Genomic DNA, 15269 nt, shown 5'->3' on the forward strand with positions numbered 1-15269 from the left:
GGAAACCATCTCTAGTTACATAAATAGCCAAACAGCTCCAATACGAACGTCCTTGGATTTGGTCATAGGATCTCTGAACTGTATATGGAAATACAGATTCTGCAGATCTCAATCTGTGAACTAGTCATGAAAATCTAATGGGGGAATTATGGAGGTCACTATCTGGAACTCTGAGAGAATGAGATTGAGGAATTGGACTTCCTGTCACCACGGGGACAGCTGTAGTATCACTAACAATCAACTCACAAACACAATGCAGCATGCCAAACTACGCCATGGAAGAACAAGCATTGTTCTAGCACTGCAATACTGGAAACAAGACATAAAAAAAAAAAAATCTCGTGATGTTCTTGTGTAAGTCCTGTCAGCCAAACCCAAAGGTGTACCTTCTCAGTTCTCAAAGAATCTCAAGCACCTTGCAAGCAGCTAAACATGAAACAAAAATGCGTATGTATGTGCAGTCTCTTCTGCTTCACTTCTTGAAGTTTCTTATTCCTACTTCTCTTTACTCATCTCCCTGAATATGCCACTTCTCTCCTAGTTCACAGGATACTCAAACACTTTTTGCTCCCTTTACTGTTTCCCACGCCAATGCTCTCCACATCGCCTACTTTGCTGAGATCTACCCATATTCCATTCTCTCCCTTAACCCAAAAGCTTGCACAGATACCAAAACCTGCCTCTGGCTTCATGGGCAGAAAGAAGTTCTCATTTTCCTGTGTTACTTCTTCAACCCAGGTGGCTCTTCAGTTCCAGCCAGATCATCTTCAGACTCCCTTCTCCCTTGTACAAGAAAACACATTGCTGCAATCCTCCCACGCAGCATCAGTTGAGCAGCTGCCTCTGCTGACAGCAGCCAAAACTGCAGTCCCAGCTGCTGAAGCCACCACACGTGTCACCTATACTTTAGATATTTTAGCTGACAAGAAAGCATTATTTCCATTCTCTTGCTTCTTTCATCTTCAAGGGTATAAATGACACTTCCAAAGATGTGTAAATTTTTTTTTAATATCTATCACATCACACTGCAAGGAGAGAGAGGGGTTGCTGGTAATCTAACATAGTCTTCAAACTCAACAATTTGAGTTGCAAGATCTTTCGCAAATGCAGATCCTCCTCTACCTAAAAATGTAAGTTTACTGACTTGGAAGCAATGTTGTGTAACTGTAATTTGGACTACAAGCTAAGATTCTCCTGAGAGTATCAACTCTTTGCTCCTGTTAAAACTACTTATCAGCTGCAACCCTCACTGTCTCAAAAAGAGGTATAGACTACCAAAGTTCTCATGATAATCTTCCTTTCATAATCCTTCTGTGATGGCCAACCACAAATCATTTCAGCGTCACAGTGCAAGTAACCACAGTACCAGAGGATTACTGAATGAATCACCCGTATTTATCCAGAGACTGATGAGTGTAGTTCAGCACTGAAAAGGCTTGGTTTCTTCAGAGCTCCTTCTCGACACGCATAGATCTGGGAGGTCCTTGTTATTTTGACCTCTCCTGTATAGCAGCCAGAACAAGCAAGGACAGTGCTGTCATAAAAATTTTAAAGCTTATTTAAAAAAAATAAAAAAATCTGTTTTACTGCCCTTTCCCCATGATGGGAACTGTAACATTCCTCCCCCTCACATTAATTAAAGACACATTTACGCAACTTTGAAGAACACATTAGTCTAACACTCAAAATGGTTACTGGAGAAATGTTTACAACCTTTTATTATTTAAAATCTCTCGTGATCTTCAAACTGACTTGAGTTCAGACTGAAAGTGTGATCTCCAAATTGTTCTGTATTCTGTGGAAAATACAGTGATCAGTACTCTAAAATGTGCCGTGCATTGCCTCCAGCTTGATCCATTACAGGGGTATCTACAGTTTGCTTCATATGGACATTAAATGTTCCTCCCTTGACCATTGCCATAATTTTTTCATAGACATTGTTCCAAAGGCAATAAGCGTAAAACAAAAGTATAAGATACAGCAAGACGTGACATTTTAAGCCATTTTCTTTTTGAGATTGTCTGGCTTAAACTTTATGTGCTGCAGTGGGAGAAGTTTGAAGACAGAACCTCTTTAGAAGCAGGGCTCAGTGGGAAGACAATGAGATGTATGGTATTTCTCTTTGGAATATATAATTCAAAAAAAAAAAAAAAAAAGGCTTTTTTCCCCCCAAGAAAATTGCACTTGAAAGCCTTTCTAAGCACGTTGGTGGAGCTAAACAAAGAAACACTTCATTTTAGGATTTGGTACTTCCGAAACAATATCATTCTTTTTGTGCCCAAGGTCTCCTATTTTCTTTCCCATTTCCTCTTATTTAAATCGTATTAAACGCACAGTGATTCCCGTTCTCTGCTGCTTACTCCTACTCCTGCACCAGCTCCTCTACTGTGAGGAGATGAGTATTCCTGCAGCTGAACAGTAACCCGCTTTGGGAAACCAGCCCAACAAGAGAAAGCATTTTCTCCGCCAGATCTCCTCCCTGAGCGTGTTTACCATGCCGCCTCCCAAGCGCTCGCACCAGAGCGACGAAGGCACGACGCACTGCCACATCCAGCAGCCAGGGAAAGAAACTGCTTCGATCAGCAACGCTGCTAAAAGCAGACGTTGAGCTACGTGTGGCTCACGCGTGTCGACTGCGGTGAATTCCGTTCTGAAGGATGCACCTCTCCTGCACGCTGCACGGAGCTTGGCAAGGGGCTCTGTTCACACCCAGATCAAACTGCAAGCTAAAAGAGAACCCTGTTCTCCCTCTTGACTTGCAGGCATATTTGATCTGGTGCACTTACATCTCCTGTAGCATCAGCCAAATCAGCTTGTTGAAACACTGGCAAATAAATTCAACGTCAACAGAAAGTTAATTGCCTCAAGAACGACAGTGAGAATGCCTGGCCACAGGAGAAGCAGAGCTGCTGTTTCAACGGGGACTACAGTTAGGCTGGATTACACAACCTGAAGCTGCAAAACATTGGAGGAACTGTCAATTCCACCTCTGGAGGAGATGCCTGAGAGTTTGAGACTATATATTCCACATTCTTAATTAAAGGCTGGACAAAATTAGTTTTTATTAAACTTAAAATAATTAAAACTTCTTGCAAGTTTCCCTTGACTTCTGGAGATCTGCTTGATTATTTGGTTAACATTGAATAGTTTATTTAACATTCTATGAACAGAACATAAAAAGTAATAATTATTACTCAAGAATTGAATCATTGAGCTTGAAAACTAAAACTGGATTCACACATGGACAGGTGGAACCACATTCTTATTACACAGAAATAAGAGAAGTAGCTCCCACATAGCCAAGATGAAACAAACAACTTGAAGAATAATGAAATTCAGCAGAGCTCAAAGTCAAACATTTCCCCTTCAACAAAGACATTTAAATTATCACTATTCACTAACGAAGACTAAGGAAATACCAGGATCTCTACAGTATCTGAAAAATAAAGGTTGAGGTGGGTCCTCTTTTATTCCATTTTTCTGTCCTGCAGGTTACAGTCCTACAACTCACTACAGCATTTGCCTTTTGTGTAGCATATGTTGGCTTGCATTCAACTTCAGATCTGAAATAACCCACACGTTTTCTTCCCAAGGACTGCTACTCAGTCGCATGCCCCACATCCTGCATTTGTGCATTCAGTTATTCTTACTGAAATGAAGGGAAGTTCAGAAATAAAAAACGTGAAGTCCTCTTTTTTTTTCCCAGATCTCAGGATCTCCATTTTGTTCAAACAATTTTAAATTCTAGGTTCAACCTCACACACTCACATGCAGTCAACGAAGTTACAACTGCTGCTATCCCTTTGCAAGGACTTCAGAAAACGTCCTGACCACTTGTCTTAACTATTTGCAAAATTACAGTTCAAATTTTCCCCTTCTTTCTGGAAACTGAAAGCTCCTCCTGCTGGCCTTCTGTTGAACTAAAGACAAACCAAAATAAATACTTGCCAAACCAAGGAAATGCAAAAATGCAACAATAACATTACTGGTATTTTAGTATCTTTCAGTATTTGGTGTTGAGACAAACAAAGCTAAGAAAAATCTCCCTCTAGAGGAAGCACAGAATACAAGATAACTCCAAGGATTTGCCTAAAAGAAACAGATTATCCACACTATCAGAAACAGTGTGAAATCCATTTTTTTCTTTGCATACCAAACAATCTGCTGCTCTGCCATAAAACCAGCGATTATTGATTATTTTCCTACTGCAGTTGAGGAATAGAACAAGCTAAAATATCAACTACAAAGGTAAGAAATGCAAAGATGACTCAGTCACAAATGTTACTGATTACCCTTCTCACATGAAATTACCTTGAGAAACCACTAGAATTTTAGTCATAGGTTTTTATTACTCCTGATCAGGTGTGATTTGCATAAAGAACCAAAAAGCGGCTTTATTGCTCAAAACATAACTTTTAAGAGGGTAACAATTCTGTTTTGGTAGGCTTTAAAAAAAAACCACAACATGCTAACAGGCAAGAGTAGACTTGCAAAGCTCTGCTTGAAAAGTAGTACTTCTCCACCCCACATCTCTTTAGCAGAAGTTCAAAGCAGATTTCCAGATTACTTATTTGAGTCACACACAGAACAGTTTGAGCCACCAGACTGTACACAGTTAGATAATGCTGTAATTATTTCAAGTGACTATCAAGTACAAGAGAGACGTAGGAGATGTGTTAATTAAAACTCATGTATACATAGATGAACATTCAGGTTAACCCAGTAAAGCCAGCAAATATCTATCGGTAGTGACACCCTCAGAATGGGGAATTAATGTACTGCTTGAGTTCACTCCAGAGTCTGAACTCAAACATTAGCACTGTTCCAATTTTCTGAGACTGCCAAATATTTCAAAGTTTGAGGAGAACAAATATGAGCAGATCAATACCACCACCCAATTCTTAATACTTTGCACCCAACTTATCTGCTCCTTAAAAAGACTTCAGCATTCACTGCCCTTATTTTTTTTTCCTCCTTAGAGTCTTGGGAAAGACTCTAATTGCTTAGAGAATTCCTTAGAGACTCCTATTCCTTAGAGTCTTGGGAAAACAGCCACTTTGGGGAAAACAAAAAAACAAACCCCACCAAAACCAAAACTCTATATTGTAGGAAGAGAGAGGTCAGTCCCAACCAATATGAAACGAACCAGATCGTGGTACCAGGACACCAAGCAAACAATTTTCAGTTCAGCGAGCAACTCTTTCATTCTAATGAGATCCAAAATAAAAGACTGAATTATACACATTGTCTGTGTACTCCCTGGTGCTGCAAAGTTTTCAACAGTCTTTGGAAGCTAATTTATCACTGACTGCATAGACATCATCACTGAAGTCCCCATAATATACCATTAAGGTCAGCCTTTAAAGATGACTCATCTCTCTAGGTCACTCCCCTGTGTTCTGCATCCAACTTTCACTAGAACTCCACACCATTTGCAGATGACTCAACACATTCTTAATCCCACCTTTTTGATTTATCAGTAACTCAAACTGGTAATTGTGTTTTCCACTTCAATGAGCTAGACGAACTCAGAAATTTTCCTATCTGCTTTCTTAGTTTGGAACTGCCAGATTGTTTATTAAACCACTATAAATACCTTGAAACTTCAGAAAAGCTAAAGCACTATTTAATTGGCCAAAATAATGGAAATAATGCTGCCCCTCAAAACTTCCTCCAATACTCCTCACTTGTCACTCCAATTCATCTGTCTCAGCAGTTCTGATAAATAAGCCAGTCGCCAGCCATTATCACTGCTCAATTAAACAGCCACGTCAACAGGGAGGGATCAATTATTTCGGGACTTTGAAGACCTGCAAGATCTTTAGCAAGATACAAGAAGAAAGAGATCATAAGCAGAATTGTCTAAGCGCTCTACATATCCATTCCTCAGCGGAGGAAAGGCTAACCAACAAGTCATAAAAAATACAGTAATCAAAAAGAAACATTAATATTTTTCTTGAGAATACATGTAAGCCTGTGGTACTCATTATTTTATGGCATCATTCAGGCCGAGTTTAATATCAAACTCAGATCTAACATTTAAACATGTACCATCTATGCTTGCATAAGACAAAATACGCAAGTAAGATGCAAACCATAGTTTTCCAGAACACTTTTAATTTTCCTTTTGAAGCGGCAGATGCTGGCAGTCACCACCACAGCCAGGGACACTGGAACTGATGATGCACAAAAAAATCCAAGAGCTTGTGCTGTTGCAGTTAATATAACATATATAACTTGCTTTGAAATAGAATGTTGTATGTATAAAGAGCCACCAGTAAGTAGACATAGAGAAGAGTTTAAAAAAAATTGTAATTATTATGCAAGCTATTTTTAAAACTCTTAGAATTTGTAATACTCTTAACCTCATCTTGTATGACTGAGGCTTGTGATCTGGAGTAACGCATATTCCTCATTTGTCCTACAGTCCTAACAGCCAAGGAGTTCCGTCACCTAAAACCAACAGCAAGCAGAATGCGTTGCATTATGAAAAATACATCTTGAAAAGCAGATTTCAAATATTAACTCCCAATTTTGTCAATTTAAAAGTGCAGGAAAAAACTTCTACATTACCCTGTTAAGTCAAAATACAAAAGGGTATTTAAAGGCTTGACTAGGTTTCACAGTAATCAATTATCACCAACAACTGCCCTCAGATGAGGAATTTAAAAGCAAATAAATTATACTTGTCCAACGTACATTATTTCCTCAAGCTAACCTGACCTTTAATGACAAATATGCTTCCAAAAAATATAAATCATACGCACAAATAGATTTAAGCCTTATTATTTTCAGACCTCAAACTTAGAAGTGCTATGTGCAAACACTGGCAAGTATGCAGCACTGTAAAGTCAACAGAAAAAAAAAATACCCATTTAATGAACATAGAATTACTATGTTTTAACACATAGAAACAAGCCTTAGGGCTTGCATTAACCATCTCTCAGAGGTAGTTTTCAGTGTTCTTTTATTAAATATCTCACGAGCATACACAATCATAATTTTTTTCTGAAAATCTGTGCTTTTATTAAAGGTATTTCTTTTAAGAAAAATACACTCTAACCCTTGTTCTCTGGCTATTTGGGGCTGACAAACACAAACAGAGCATCAATTCCATGCAAACTAGTAGAAAATCAACAGCATCTGGGGAAGGAATATAAATATCTCATAGAAATAAACCCTTACCTATTGCTTATTTGAAGGACCATTAAAATGACTCTATTTACATAATCAGTCAGTGAGTCCAAAAAATATCTTAAGCTACATTTATGAAGACATAGAAGTGTGGAAATTTATCTGACTTGATAATAAAATGTCAGGCTTTCCTGACAGTCCCCTTAAATTCATATACTAGCATGCTGCTCAGAAAGATAGAAGTGCATTCAATCATAGAATGGTTTGGGTTGGAAGGGACCTTAAAGATCATCCAGTTCCAAGCCCCTGCCACAGGCAGGGACACCTTCCACTAGACCAGGTTGCTCCAAGCCTCATCCAACCTGGCCTTGAACACTGCCAGGGAGGGGGCAGCCACAGCTGCCCTGGGCAACCTGGGCCAGGGTCTGTCAGTAAAGAATTTCTTCTAATATCTCATCTCAATCTCCCCTCTCTCAGTTTAAAACCGTTCCCCCTCGTCCTATCACTCCATGCCCGTGTAAAAAGCCCCTCTCCAGCTTTCCTGTAGCCCCTTCAGGTACTGCAAGGCTGCTGTAAGGTCTCCCCGGAGCCTCCTCCGACATACCGCCCTGACAAGTGACTCCTCCATCTGCCTCCTGAGTCTAAGCAAACAGAAAAAAAATCACAACCACCTCAGTACACTAAGTTCAAAGGCCCGAAGGGCAAGTCAGTCAACCCGCGAGGCAACTCAGCAAGATAAGGAAGGGGTAAGCGGGGAGGGAAGCAGCACCGCGGCCCGACACCGCCGCCCCCCGACGGCAGCGCAGCGCTGGCCCAGCCGCACGCGGGTGAAAAAAAATATTTAAAAAAATCGCTAATGCGAATACGACTGTCCTTGGTAGTAAAATTACGTTGTCAACGGTGTTATCGGTTGACCAAGGCCAGAAAAATTTACAAATATGACAACAGACGTGTGCAGGAGTAATCACTGTTTTCCTGTAGCTCAGCCTAAAACGCATGAGGAAAAAAAAAAAGCGAGACGTGAGTCATCATTGGGCTGCTATGAAGATACTATATAACTTCCCACGTACAGGAAAGTCACCTAAAGACGATACAAACAACTTTAAACTTACAATGCGAACCCCAAGCAGCAAATTATTCGTTAAATCGTGTAAAACACACACGGTGTGATACAAACCCGGTGAAACAGCACTCTCTACGGCCTACAGAAAATAATGGCAGTCCCACAGAATATTACACCCAAGTAAAGAGAACACGGAATGGAAGTGGTAGTAAAAAAAAAAAAAAAGAAAAAAAATCACCACCTATCTTATTTCAGAATAAGAAACACAACCTGAGCATGTAAAATAGTTGCGTACATTTTTTAATATTATGTGCAAAAACGTTTCACCAACGATAAAAGCAAAACCAAAAAACCCACTGCTGCTTCTTTTAGGACAGAGGAATAGAAACAAGAAAATGTTAAGCAATCCCTCCCAAAATTTCTGAATTTCCCTTTGTGGAGGGAGGGATAAAAACCGATATAAATGTAGTTTCATGTCTGCCCGCATCTGATTAAAAAGTAATGCGGAGCTCTGTACCTCCCTACCATGATGAATCATGGTCTTCCTGCACCCAGCCTCGCCGACCAGCCTTACCTTAAAATTACTAGAGTTGACCCACGCTGTTAATTCGTCGATCACTTTGTCAAGGCGTTGCTGGTCCTGCTCCACATCGGGGGACCTGGCCGGGTCGCTCAGGTACTCCAGCAGCTCCTGGCCGACCTGCATCCTGCGGCCCACGTCCTTCTGCTGCACCTGGTCGCAGAAATAATCCATGCCGGCAGCCTCCATCCTCGCCCGCTGCGGAAAAGTTTTTTCGGAGACGAGCCGACCGGCTTCAGGCTCGGAAGCGCGGCCAGGGCAGGGCGGGCGGCAGCGGGAGGGAAACGCCCGGCGAGGCGGCGATCCCCGGCAGGGCCGCGGCGCTCATGAAGCCTCTCCTCGCCCTCTCCGCCCCGGCTCCGCGCCCGGCGCCTCCATGCGCGCACGCACCGTCCGCCGCCGCCGCCAGGGGCAGGGGCGCCTTCCCCCGGCGCCCTCCCCGAGCCCGCCCGCAAGGTGAAGCCCGAAGTAGGAAGAGAAGCCGGCGGGCGCACGCCCAGGCTGGGAGGCTGCGGCGGCCCGGCGGAGGGGTCGGCGGGAGCCGCCTCCTCGTGCTCGGGGCTTTCCAGGCGCCTCCGCGTCGTCGGCGGGGATCCCGGGAGGGCTCTTTGCCGCCGCCCCTCCTCTTCCCCCGCCGGGGAAAGGGAAAGTGAGAGCAGGAACACGCGTTAAACTCGCCCTGCGGGGCGGAGGGGGCGCGCAGGCCCCTCAGCGGAGGGCGGGCGGCCGCAGGCTGATGGGGTCCCCACGGGAGCTGCCGCCGCCGCCGCCTCTCGTTCTTTCCTCCCGCCCGCAGGCGCCGAGGAGCGCTCCCCGGGCCGCCTCTCACCGCCGCGGGCACCGGCCCGCCCTCCCACGGACGCAGCAGCGGCGAGGCCGGGGCGGACCCCTCATGCTCCCGACGCCGCGGCCTCCGGTCCCTCCTGCTCGCCCGCGGGTCAGCTTCCAAACTTCGCTCCGGCGGGTCTCAGCGCCGCTCGGTCGCTCCCCTTCCCCGGCAGCCCCGCCGCGAGCCGGGTCCGGCGAGCCCCCCACGGAGCCGCCCGCGCCGCGCCCGCCTCCGTCCCGTGTAAGTCCCGTCCCCCCCCCCCGCGCCGCGGGCCGCCCCGCCGGGCGCCAGCGAGACCGGGCGTGGCGCGCGGCGGCCCCGCCCCGTCCCCAGCTTCCCGCCTCTGCCAGCGCCGGGCGCGCGCGCGTGCGGCCCCGCCCCTCGCTGCGGCGGGCGCGCTCCCGACGGGCCCCTTCCCCTGTGGGAGGCAGGCGCATGCGCACTGCGCCCCGCGCCCCGGGATGGCGGCCGCCGCACCGCTGAGGGGAGGGCGGTGCGCGGCCCGTCCCCGCCGTGCCAGCCCGCGCCCTGGGGGCAGGCGGCGGCCGAGGAGGAAGAGGAGGAGGAAGAAGGACTGTTGAGAAACAGGGAGGGAGCGGTGCGAAGGGTGCTGGGGCGCCCTCCCGGTCTCTGGGCGCGCGGAGAGTGGAGCTCTGTGGGAGGGTGAAGCGCGGGTAGCCCCGCCGCGGGGAGGGCGGTGAAGCTGCCGCCTTTCCAGGGCTGCCTTGGCTTTGTCCAGGGGTGCCCTGCAGCCTCCCTGGCCCTGCCCTCTGCCCTGCCTTAGAGTGGAGGGACCCCCGGGGAGCCAGCTCGGTACGCAGGGTGCGTTAGCTCTGCAGCGTAGCTAACCCACACGCAGACTGCCGGGAATTGACTCTAAAACAGAGACCCTTTAGTGCAGGGGCTGTGACCTGAGGAGGTGTTTCAGGGTCAGTTTAAACTGGTCCAAATCCCCTTGGTGTTAGAAAGGGGAAAGGTGGTCATGTCCCACTCCCTCCCTCACCCTTGTCCTAGCACTGTGTTCGCGAGGCCTCCCAGGCCTCTGAAAGTACGATGGTGGTTTTCACATGCAGGGAAAGGAAAGGAGAAGAGAGGAGAGGAGGTCGCTTTCCCCCTCTTCACACCTAAGGTGCTCGCTTGGGCCTGGTCTTGTCCCCCTGGTCTTGTCGATTTAACAGGCTAAATGACAGAGTTGGTATCAATGAGCTGGCGCTCAGGTCCTAAGGGCAGAAGCAGGAGATGGGAAGTGTAACATCAATGGCAGTGCACAGCGATGGTGGCCTGCTGTCCCTCTGAGACTGGGAGGATTCACATTACACTGAACTGCAAGCTGCTGTTGATACAGGCAGTCCTTTTCTTCCCCCGCTGTCACATATACAATCCTTCCCTTTCTTACACCAGAGCTGGTGTTTATTTGACTCATGTAAAAAATTCAGGGAGATAAATTTTTTTATTCTCCGTTTATTTTCCCTCCACAGAATTAGCTTTTTGCTGATTCAGATTCCTAAATTCCCTCACTCTGGGGTTAAGTGCGTGCCAAAATTGGCTCAGGGAAAGTAGGAACAGACAGACAGAAGCTAGATGGGGGCAGGTGAGGGCTGGTGGGACCTCTTCCGACAGCCGTTGTGTTACAAAAGCTCTACTCAGTTTCAAGACAGCACAGCCTGGCTGTATTGCTTGCCTCATTAGTCCTAACCCTGGGGAAGAGTGAGACTGCAGGAAAGTGAGGTACGCTCTTCATTCGGCTGCAGGAGTTAGGTATAAACTGACTGAGGAACCACACCTGCAAGTTCCAGTTTCACAGCAGTGTAAACCAAACTAAATTGGTGCTACAGTGGTCCCACTTGCCTGCTTCTCACAAATCCCATTTTCAGGAATTCTGCACTTCCTTTCTGCCTCGGGCACGGACATCTGTGTGACCTTGCAGAGGGCTAGTTCAGGGAACTGATCTGGCAAAAAAAAAAAAGAGATCTACATCCACAGGCATAGCAGAAGGCAAGACCACAAGCAGCCTTTTGTTGATTTTGGTGTGATGTGACAAATTCAGGATCCCATGCTTGATCGGTCCCTAGGCATGACAATAATGAAAATAATTAAAAAGATTATAGATGCCTTTAAAACAGAAATGTATGTGTTGTACTTCAAGCTTATTATAATTTTAAAAAAAAATTGTGAACTGCTCATCGTGTTTTCCCAGTGGAGTGGATTTCCCTGTGCACCTATAAAGAACCATAATTTTGGATGGAGCTGAATAGTTCTTGTCCTGTGTGTGCAATGCCATTTACAAAGATAGATTATGAGAACTTGGTATGGAACTACTAATGGGACTCATATCAGAAAAATAAAACTACATCATTATGTTTTTTCAGTGCACTAGAATCTGATTTACTGGTGTAGTAACTTTAAAAAGTAAATTTCTTGCTGCACAAGTTTTAAAACTGTTGATCTAATAAGATTGTCTAAATAGGAAAGAACTGAGTAGATGATACTGAACTCTTAGAATATCAAGAACTGTAAAACAGTTACAGTCCACCAAACTTTCTGAAAAAAACCCAAGTAATTTAAAATTCACCTTTCAGTATAGTCCAAGTTAATGTCAATGTCTTAAGACAGAAAATCCTAAGCAAAGAGAGGGAGGAAAGCTCGTGGCACTGGCTGTTCTGAATGTCTCTTGATTCAAAGCACATATACTGATGAGGTAATCTAATTGCTGTGAATAGCATTGAAGCTGAGAAGAAGGGTAAAGCATACCAAGATACACACTTGAAATGTTGAAACTATTTTGCCAACCCAAGGACAACATCACAAAGCTATGTTAAGGGCAAAAAGCCATGCTGGGATATGTGGCTTTTATTTTTTTTTCCCCATTTCACGTAATAAGTGTTTTCTTAGAAAACACAGGAGAAAGTGATCACCTCACTGTAAAATCAGAGGATTAAACTACTGTATTTAATCCTGTTAGTACCAGCCAGCACTAGTGCCTTTATACTGTACGGACACTGATAAAACACTAGAAAATTGGTAGCCTTTTTGTCGCTGAGGTGTTCTGATAAGATCAAGGCAATTTGCTTTGACATCCTAGCACTGAACAGAATTATCTGTTTTGTGGGATCAATAAATGTCGGTTCATTTCTCCCCCTGCAAACAAATAGCATTTTGATTTAGCAAATAGAGCTTTTGGATACTCATTTCTTTCTTTAGCAAGGCAGGAGTAGCACTCTAACGTTGAATCTAGAGCAGTCCTCCAGCTCGGACAAAGGACACAGGTTTTTTGTTAAATGTTCTCACAAAGTCCTAGTGGACTTTATACCTAGGGATGTGGGCTAGGCTCCAAAAAGAAGGCGTTTTCATTCAAGCCAAGGATCTTTTAAAGCCTCTTACTCTCAGTTAAGGAGATTGCTTACTCTGGAATGCAATCTTCTTTCTGATATGCGAGCATGTGAGCCTAAATCCACTACTCCTGTGTATTTGTACAACGCCTAATATTTTGTAGAGCAATTAAGCCCCATAATTGAATGCAGAATCAAGATTTCCTTCAGTCTTCTCAATACGACTTGCTATCAACCAGAGTGATTACAGCAGGCGCTGAGGTAAACGACACTAATCCAGCGAGGCACATTTCCAACCTGAACTGCACACCAAACCTGTTTCTACGCCCCCATCCCATACAAATGGGCTGCACAATTACCGTGTGTAACGTCCTGCTCTGAAAAAGGCGAGAATCATACAGAGAAACGGGCTGGGGAGGGAGAATGCAGTGCTCTTCATTCCTTTGGCTGATAAGAAAGCGCATACTGTGTTGCAGGGACCTCGTGCAACCCAGTTATTGATCTTCTGTAGCAGGCCCGTCAGTCATTCCAGCAGAAAAGCTACTTCCACAGACTGACTTCCCCTTCTGAAAAATCCTTCCTATACAGATGTAATCCCATCACTGAAAGAACCATAAAAATCCCGTAAAACCCCTCTGATTAAAAGGTCTCTCTATCACAAATAGCAAGCGCCATCCATAATAATAAAAATAGAGTAAATTTAAACGTGAGTCACTCAGAAAGTTCCTGTAAATTACACTTGACATAGCCTGAACTGACACTGAAGGAATCTATGAGAAAGTTGTCCTTACATTCCTGATGGATTCCTCAGCAGCCGGGACGGCACTTCTGCATCATGTACCCACTACATCTGGGTGGCTTGAAGCAAATGTTCTGATTGCTGCTTGGATGGGGCGTCCTTCAATCATACACCACCTCCTTTTAATGTATTCTGGAATAACCATGGGCTTTTATTGGTTTACAGGTTGGAGGTCAGTACATCAAGGTTTTTCTTAATACTGTCAGGAGGTAAAATACTGTCATATTGTGCTCTTTTAAGCAGAAATGTGACATTTTTTGTTATCCATGTTGTATAGGTATTTATTTTACGTGTTTTCTTAGATGAAGACTAATAATTCTTACATTAAGAACAATAATTGTAAAAGGATGATGTGTATCTTTTCAAGGTGAATTTATCACTGTTGATATCTTTTAAGAATCATTTGAATTCCTCCCTCTGAGATTAATAATATCAGAATAATGAAGTAATAAATATCTTCTGAATATAAATCAATTAATTCACCAAGGAAAGTTCTGATGATGATGTTGCAATATACACACCAAGCTAGTTGATGTATTGCCCATTTTTCTCACAAGTCCTTAAAGATGAAATTAGATGTAACTGTATTAAACACGTACTCAGTGAACTCTGATACATTTTGGCTTGTGCCATGGATGTTCTTGAAGTTACATATTTAATACAGATTGCTTTCATATGCTTATTTATAAAACAGTATGAAGTTTAAACTAGTGGTCTGGTATTTTTCTCGTACATACTAAGTCCATTTGATTACAGAAATGGGGTGTGAGGGGGGTCAGACCAATGCCCAATTACTGGATTACTACAAGGCATTAGTTTGTTCCTTGTTGTCAAATATGCTTTAACATATAGATACTGCAATTAAATAATTCATCCTGATAAACCTTTTATGATTCCTTTGCTAGTTTTCTTGATACATGTGATACAGAGAAGGAAGAACAAATGAAAAACTACAGGTAATAAAAAATAGTAATAACAGATCAAGAAAATAGTGTCAGAATTAACATGTAAGTGGCCACTTCTCTTTTATCATGTTAGTTTATCATGTCTTCTATAATTACTCAAAGCACTGCTACGTGACTTAATATCCTTTATGTCATTTTTGTACCGTGGCAGAAATGTTTATCTCTAGTGGTACAAGTATTTAACTGTGGTTTGTCAAGAGAATGATTGCATCTGTTTTGTGCAGCAGGTTAGTTTGCTAGACCTTGATCGATTATGCCCATCTCCCTTTAGCCTGCACCCAGGGCTAAACAATAACCAGTTGTTCCATCACCCAGTCTCCCCTCCCCAACTGAGAAAAGGAATTGGGAAAAGGAGGGAGACTCGTGGGTTGAAATTTAAACAGATTTAATAAAATAAGGAAAACAATATCGATGCTAATACAAAAGACAGAAAATTATACTTAGCTCATAGAGTGGTGGCAAGTCCCTCCGGGGAATCACAACTGTTGGAGAGGAAGGAGAAAGAAGGAGAAAGAAGGAGAAAGAAGGAGAAAGAAGGAGAAAGAAGGAGAAGAGAGCCCCATCCAGCTT

At 43.9% G+C, this 15269-nt stretch overlaps 1 protein-coding gene across 14 annotated transcripts in view; it reads right to left on the reverse strand.

Annotated features, from left to right (window-relative positions):
- Positions 1-9833, reverse strand: part of CLASP2 (cytoplasmic linker associated protein 2) — a 145769-nt gene extending 135936 nt beyond the window's left edge. For all 14 annotated transcript variants that reach the window (XM_068404633.1, XM_068404629.1, XM_068404625.1 and 11 more), the window contains exon 1: positions 8772-9833. In XM_068404633.1, coding sequence (XP_068260734.1) covers positions 8772-8966 — 195 coding nt within the window. In that variant the 5' untranslated portion in view covers positions 8967-9833. The remainder of the gene's footprint in view (positions 1-8771) is intronic.
- Positions 9834-15269: the final 5436 nt, after the last annotated feature.

This window comes from Nyctibius grandis, chromosome 7 (assembly GCF_013368605.1).
Source record: "Nyctibius grandis isolate bNycGra1 chromosome 7, bNycGra1.pri, whole genome shotgun sequence".
NCBI lineage: Eukaryota > Metazoa > Chordata > Aves > Nyctibiiformes > Nyctibiidae > Nyctibius > Nyctibius grandis.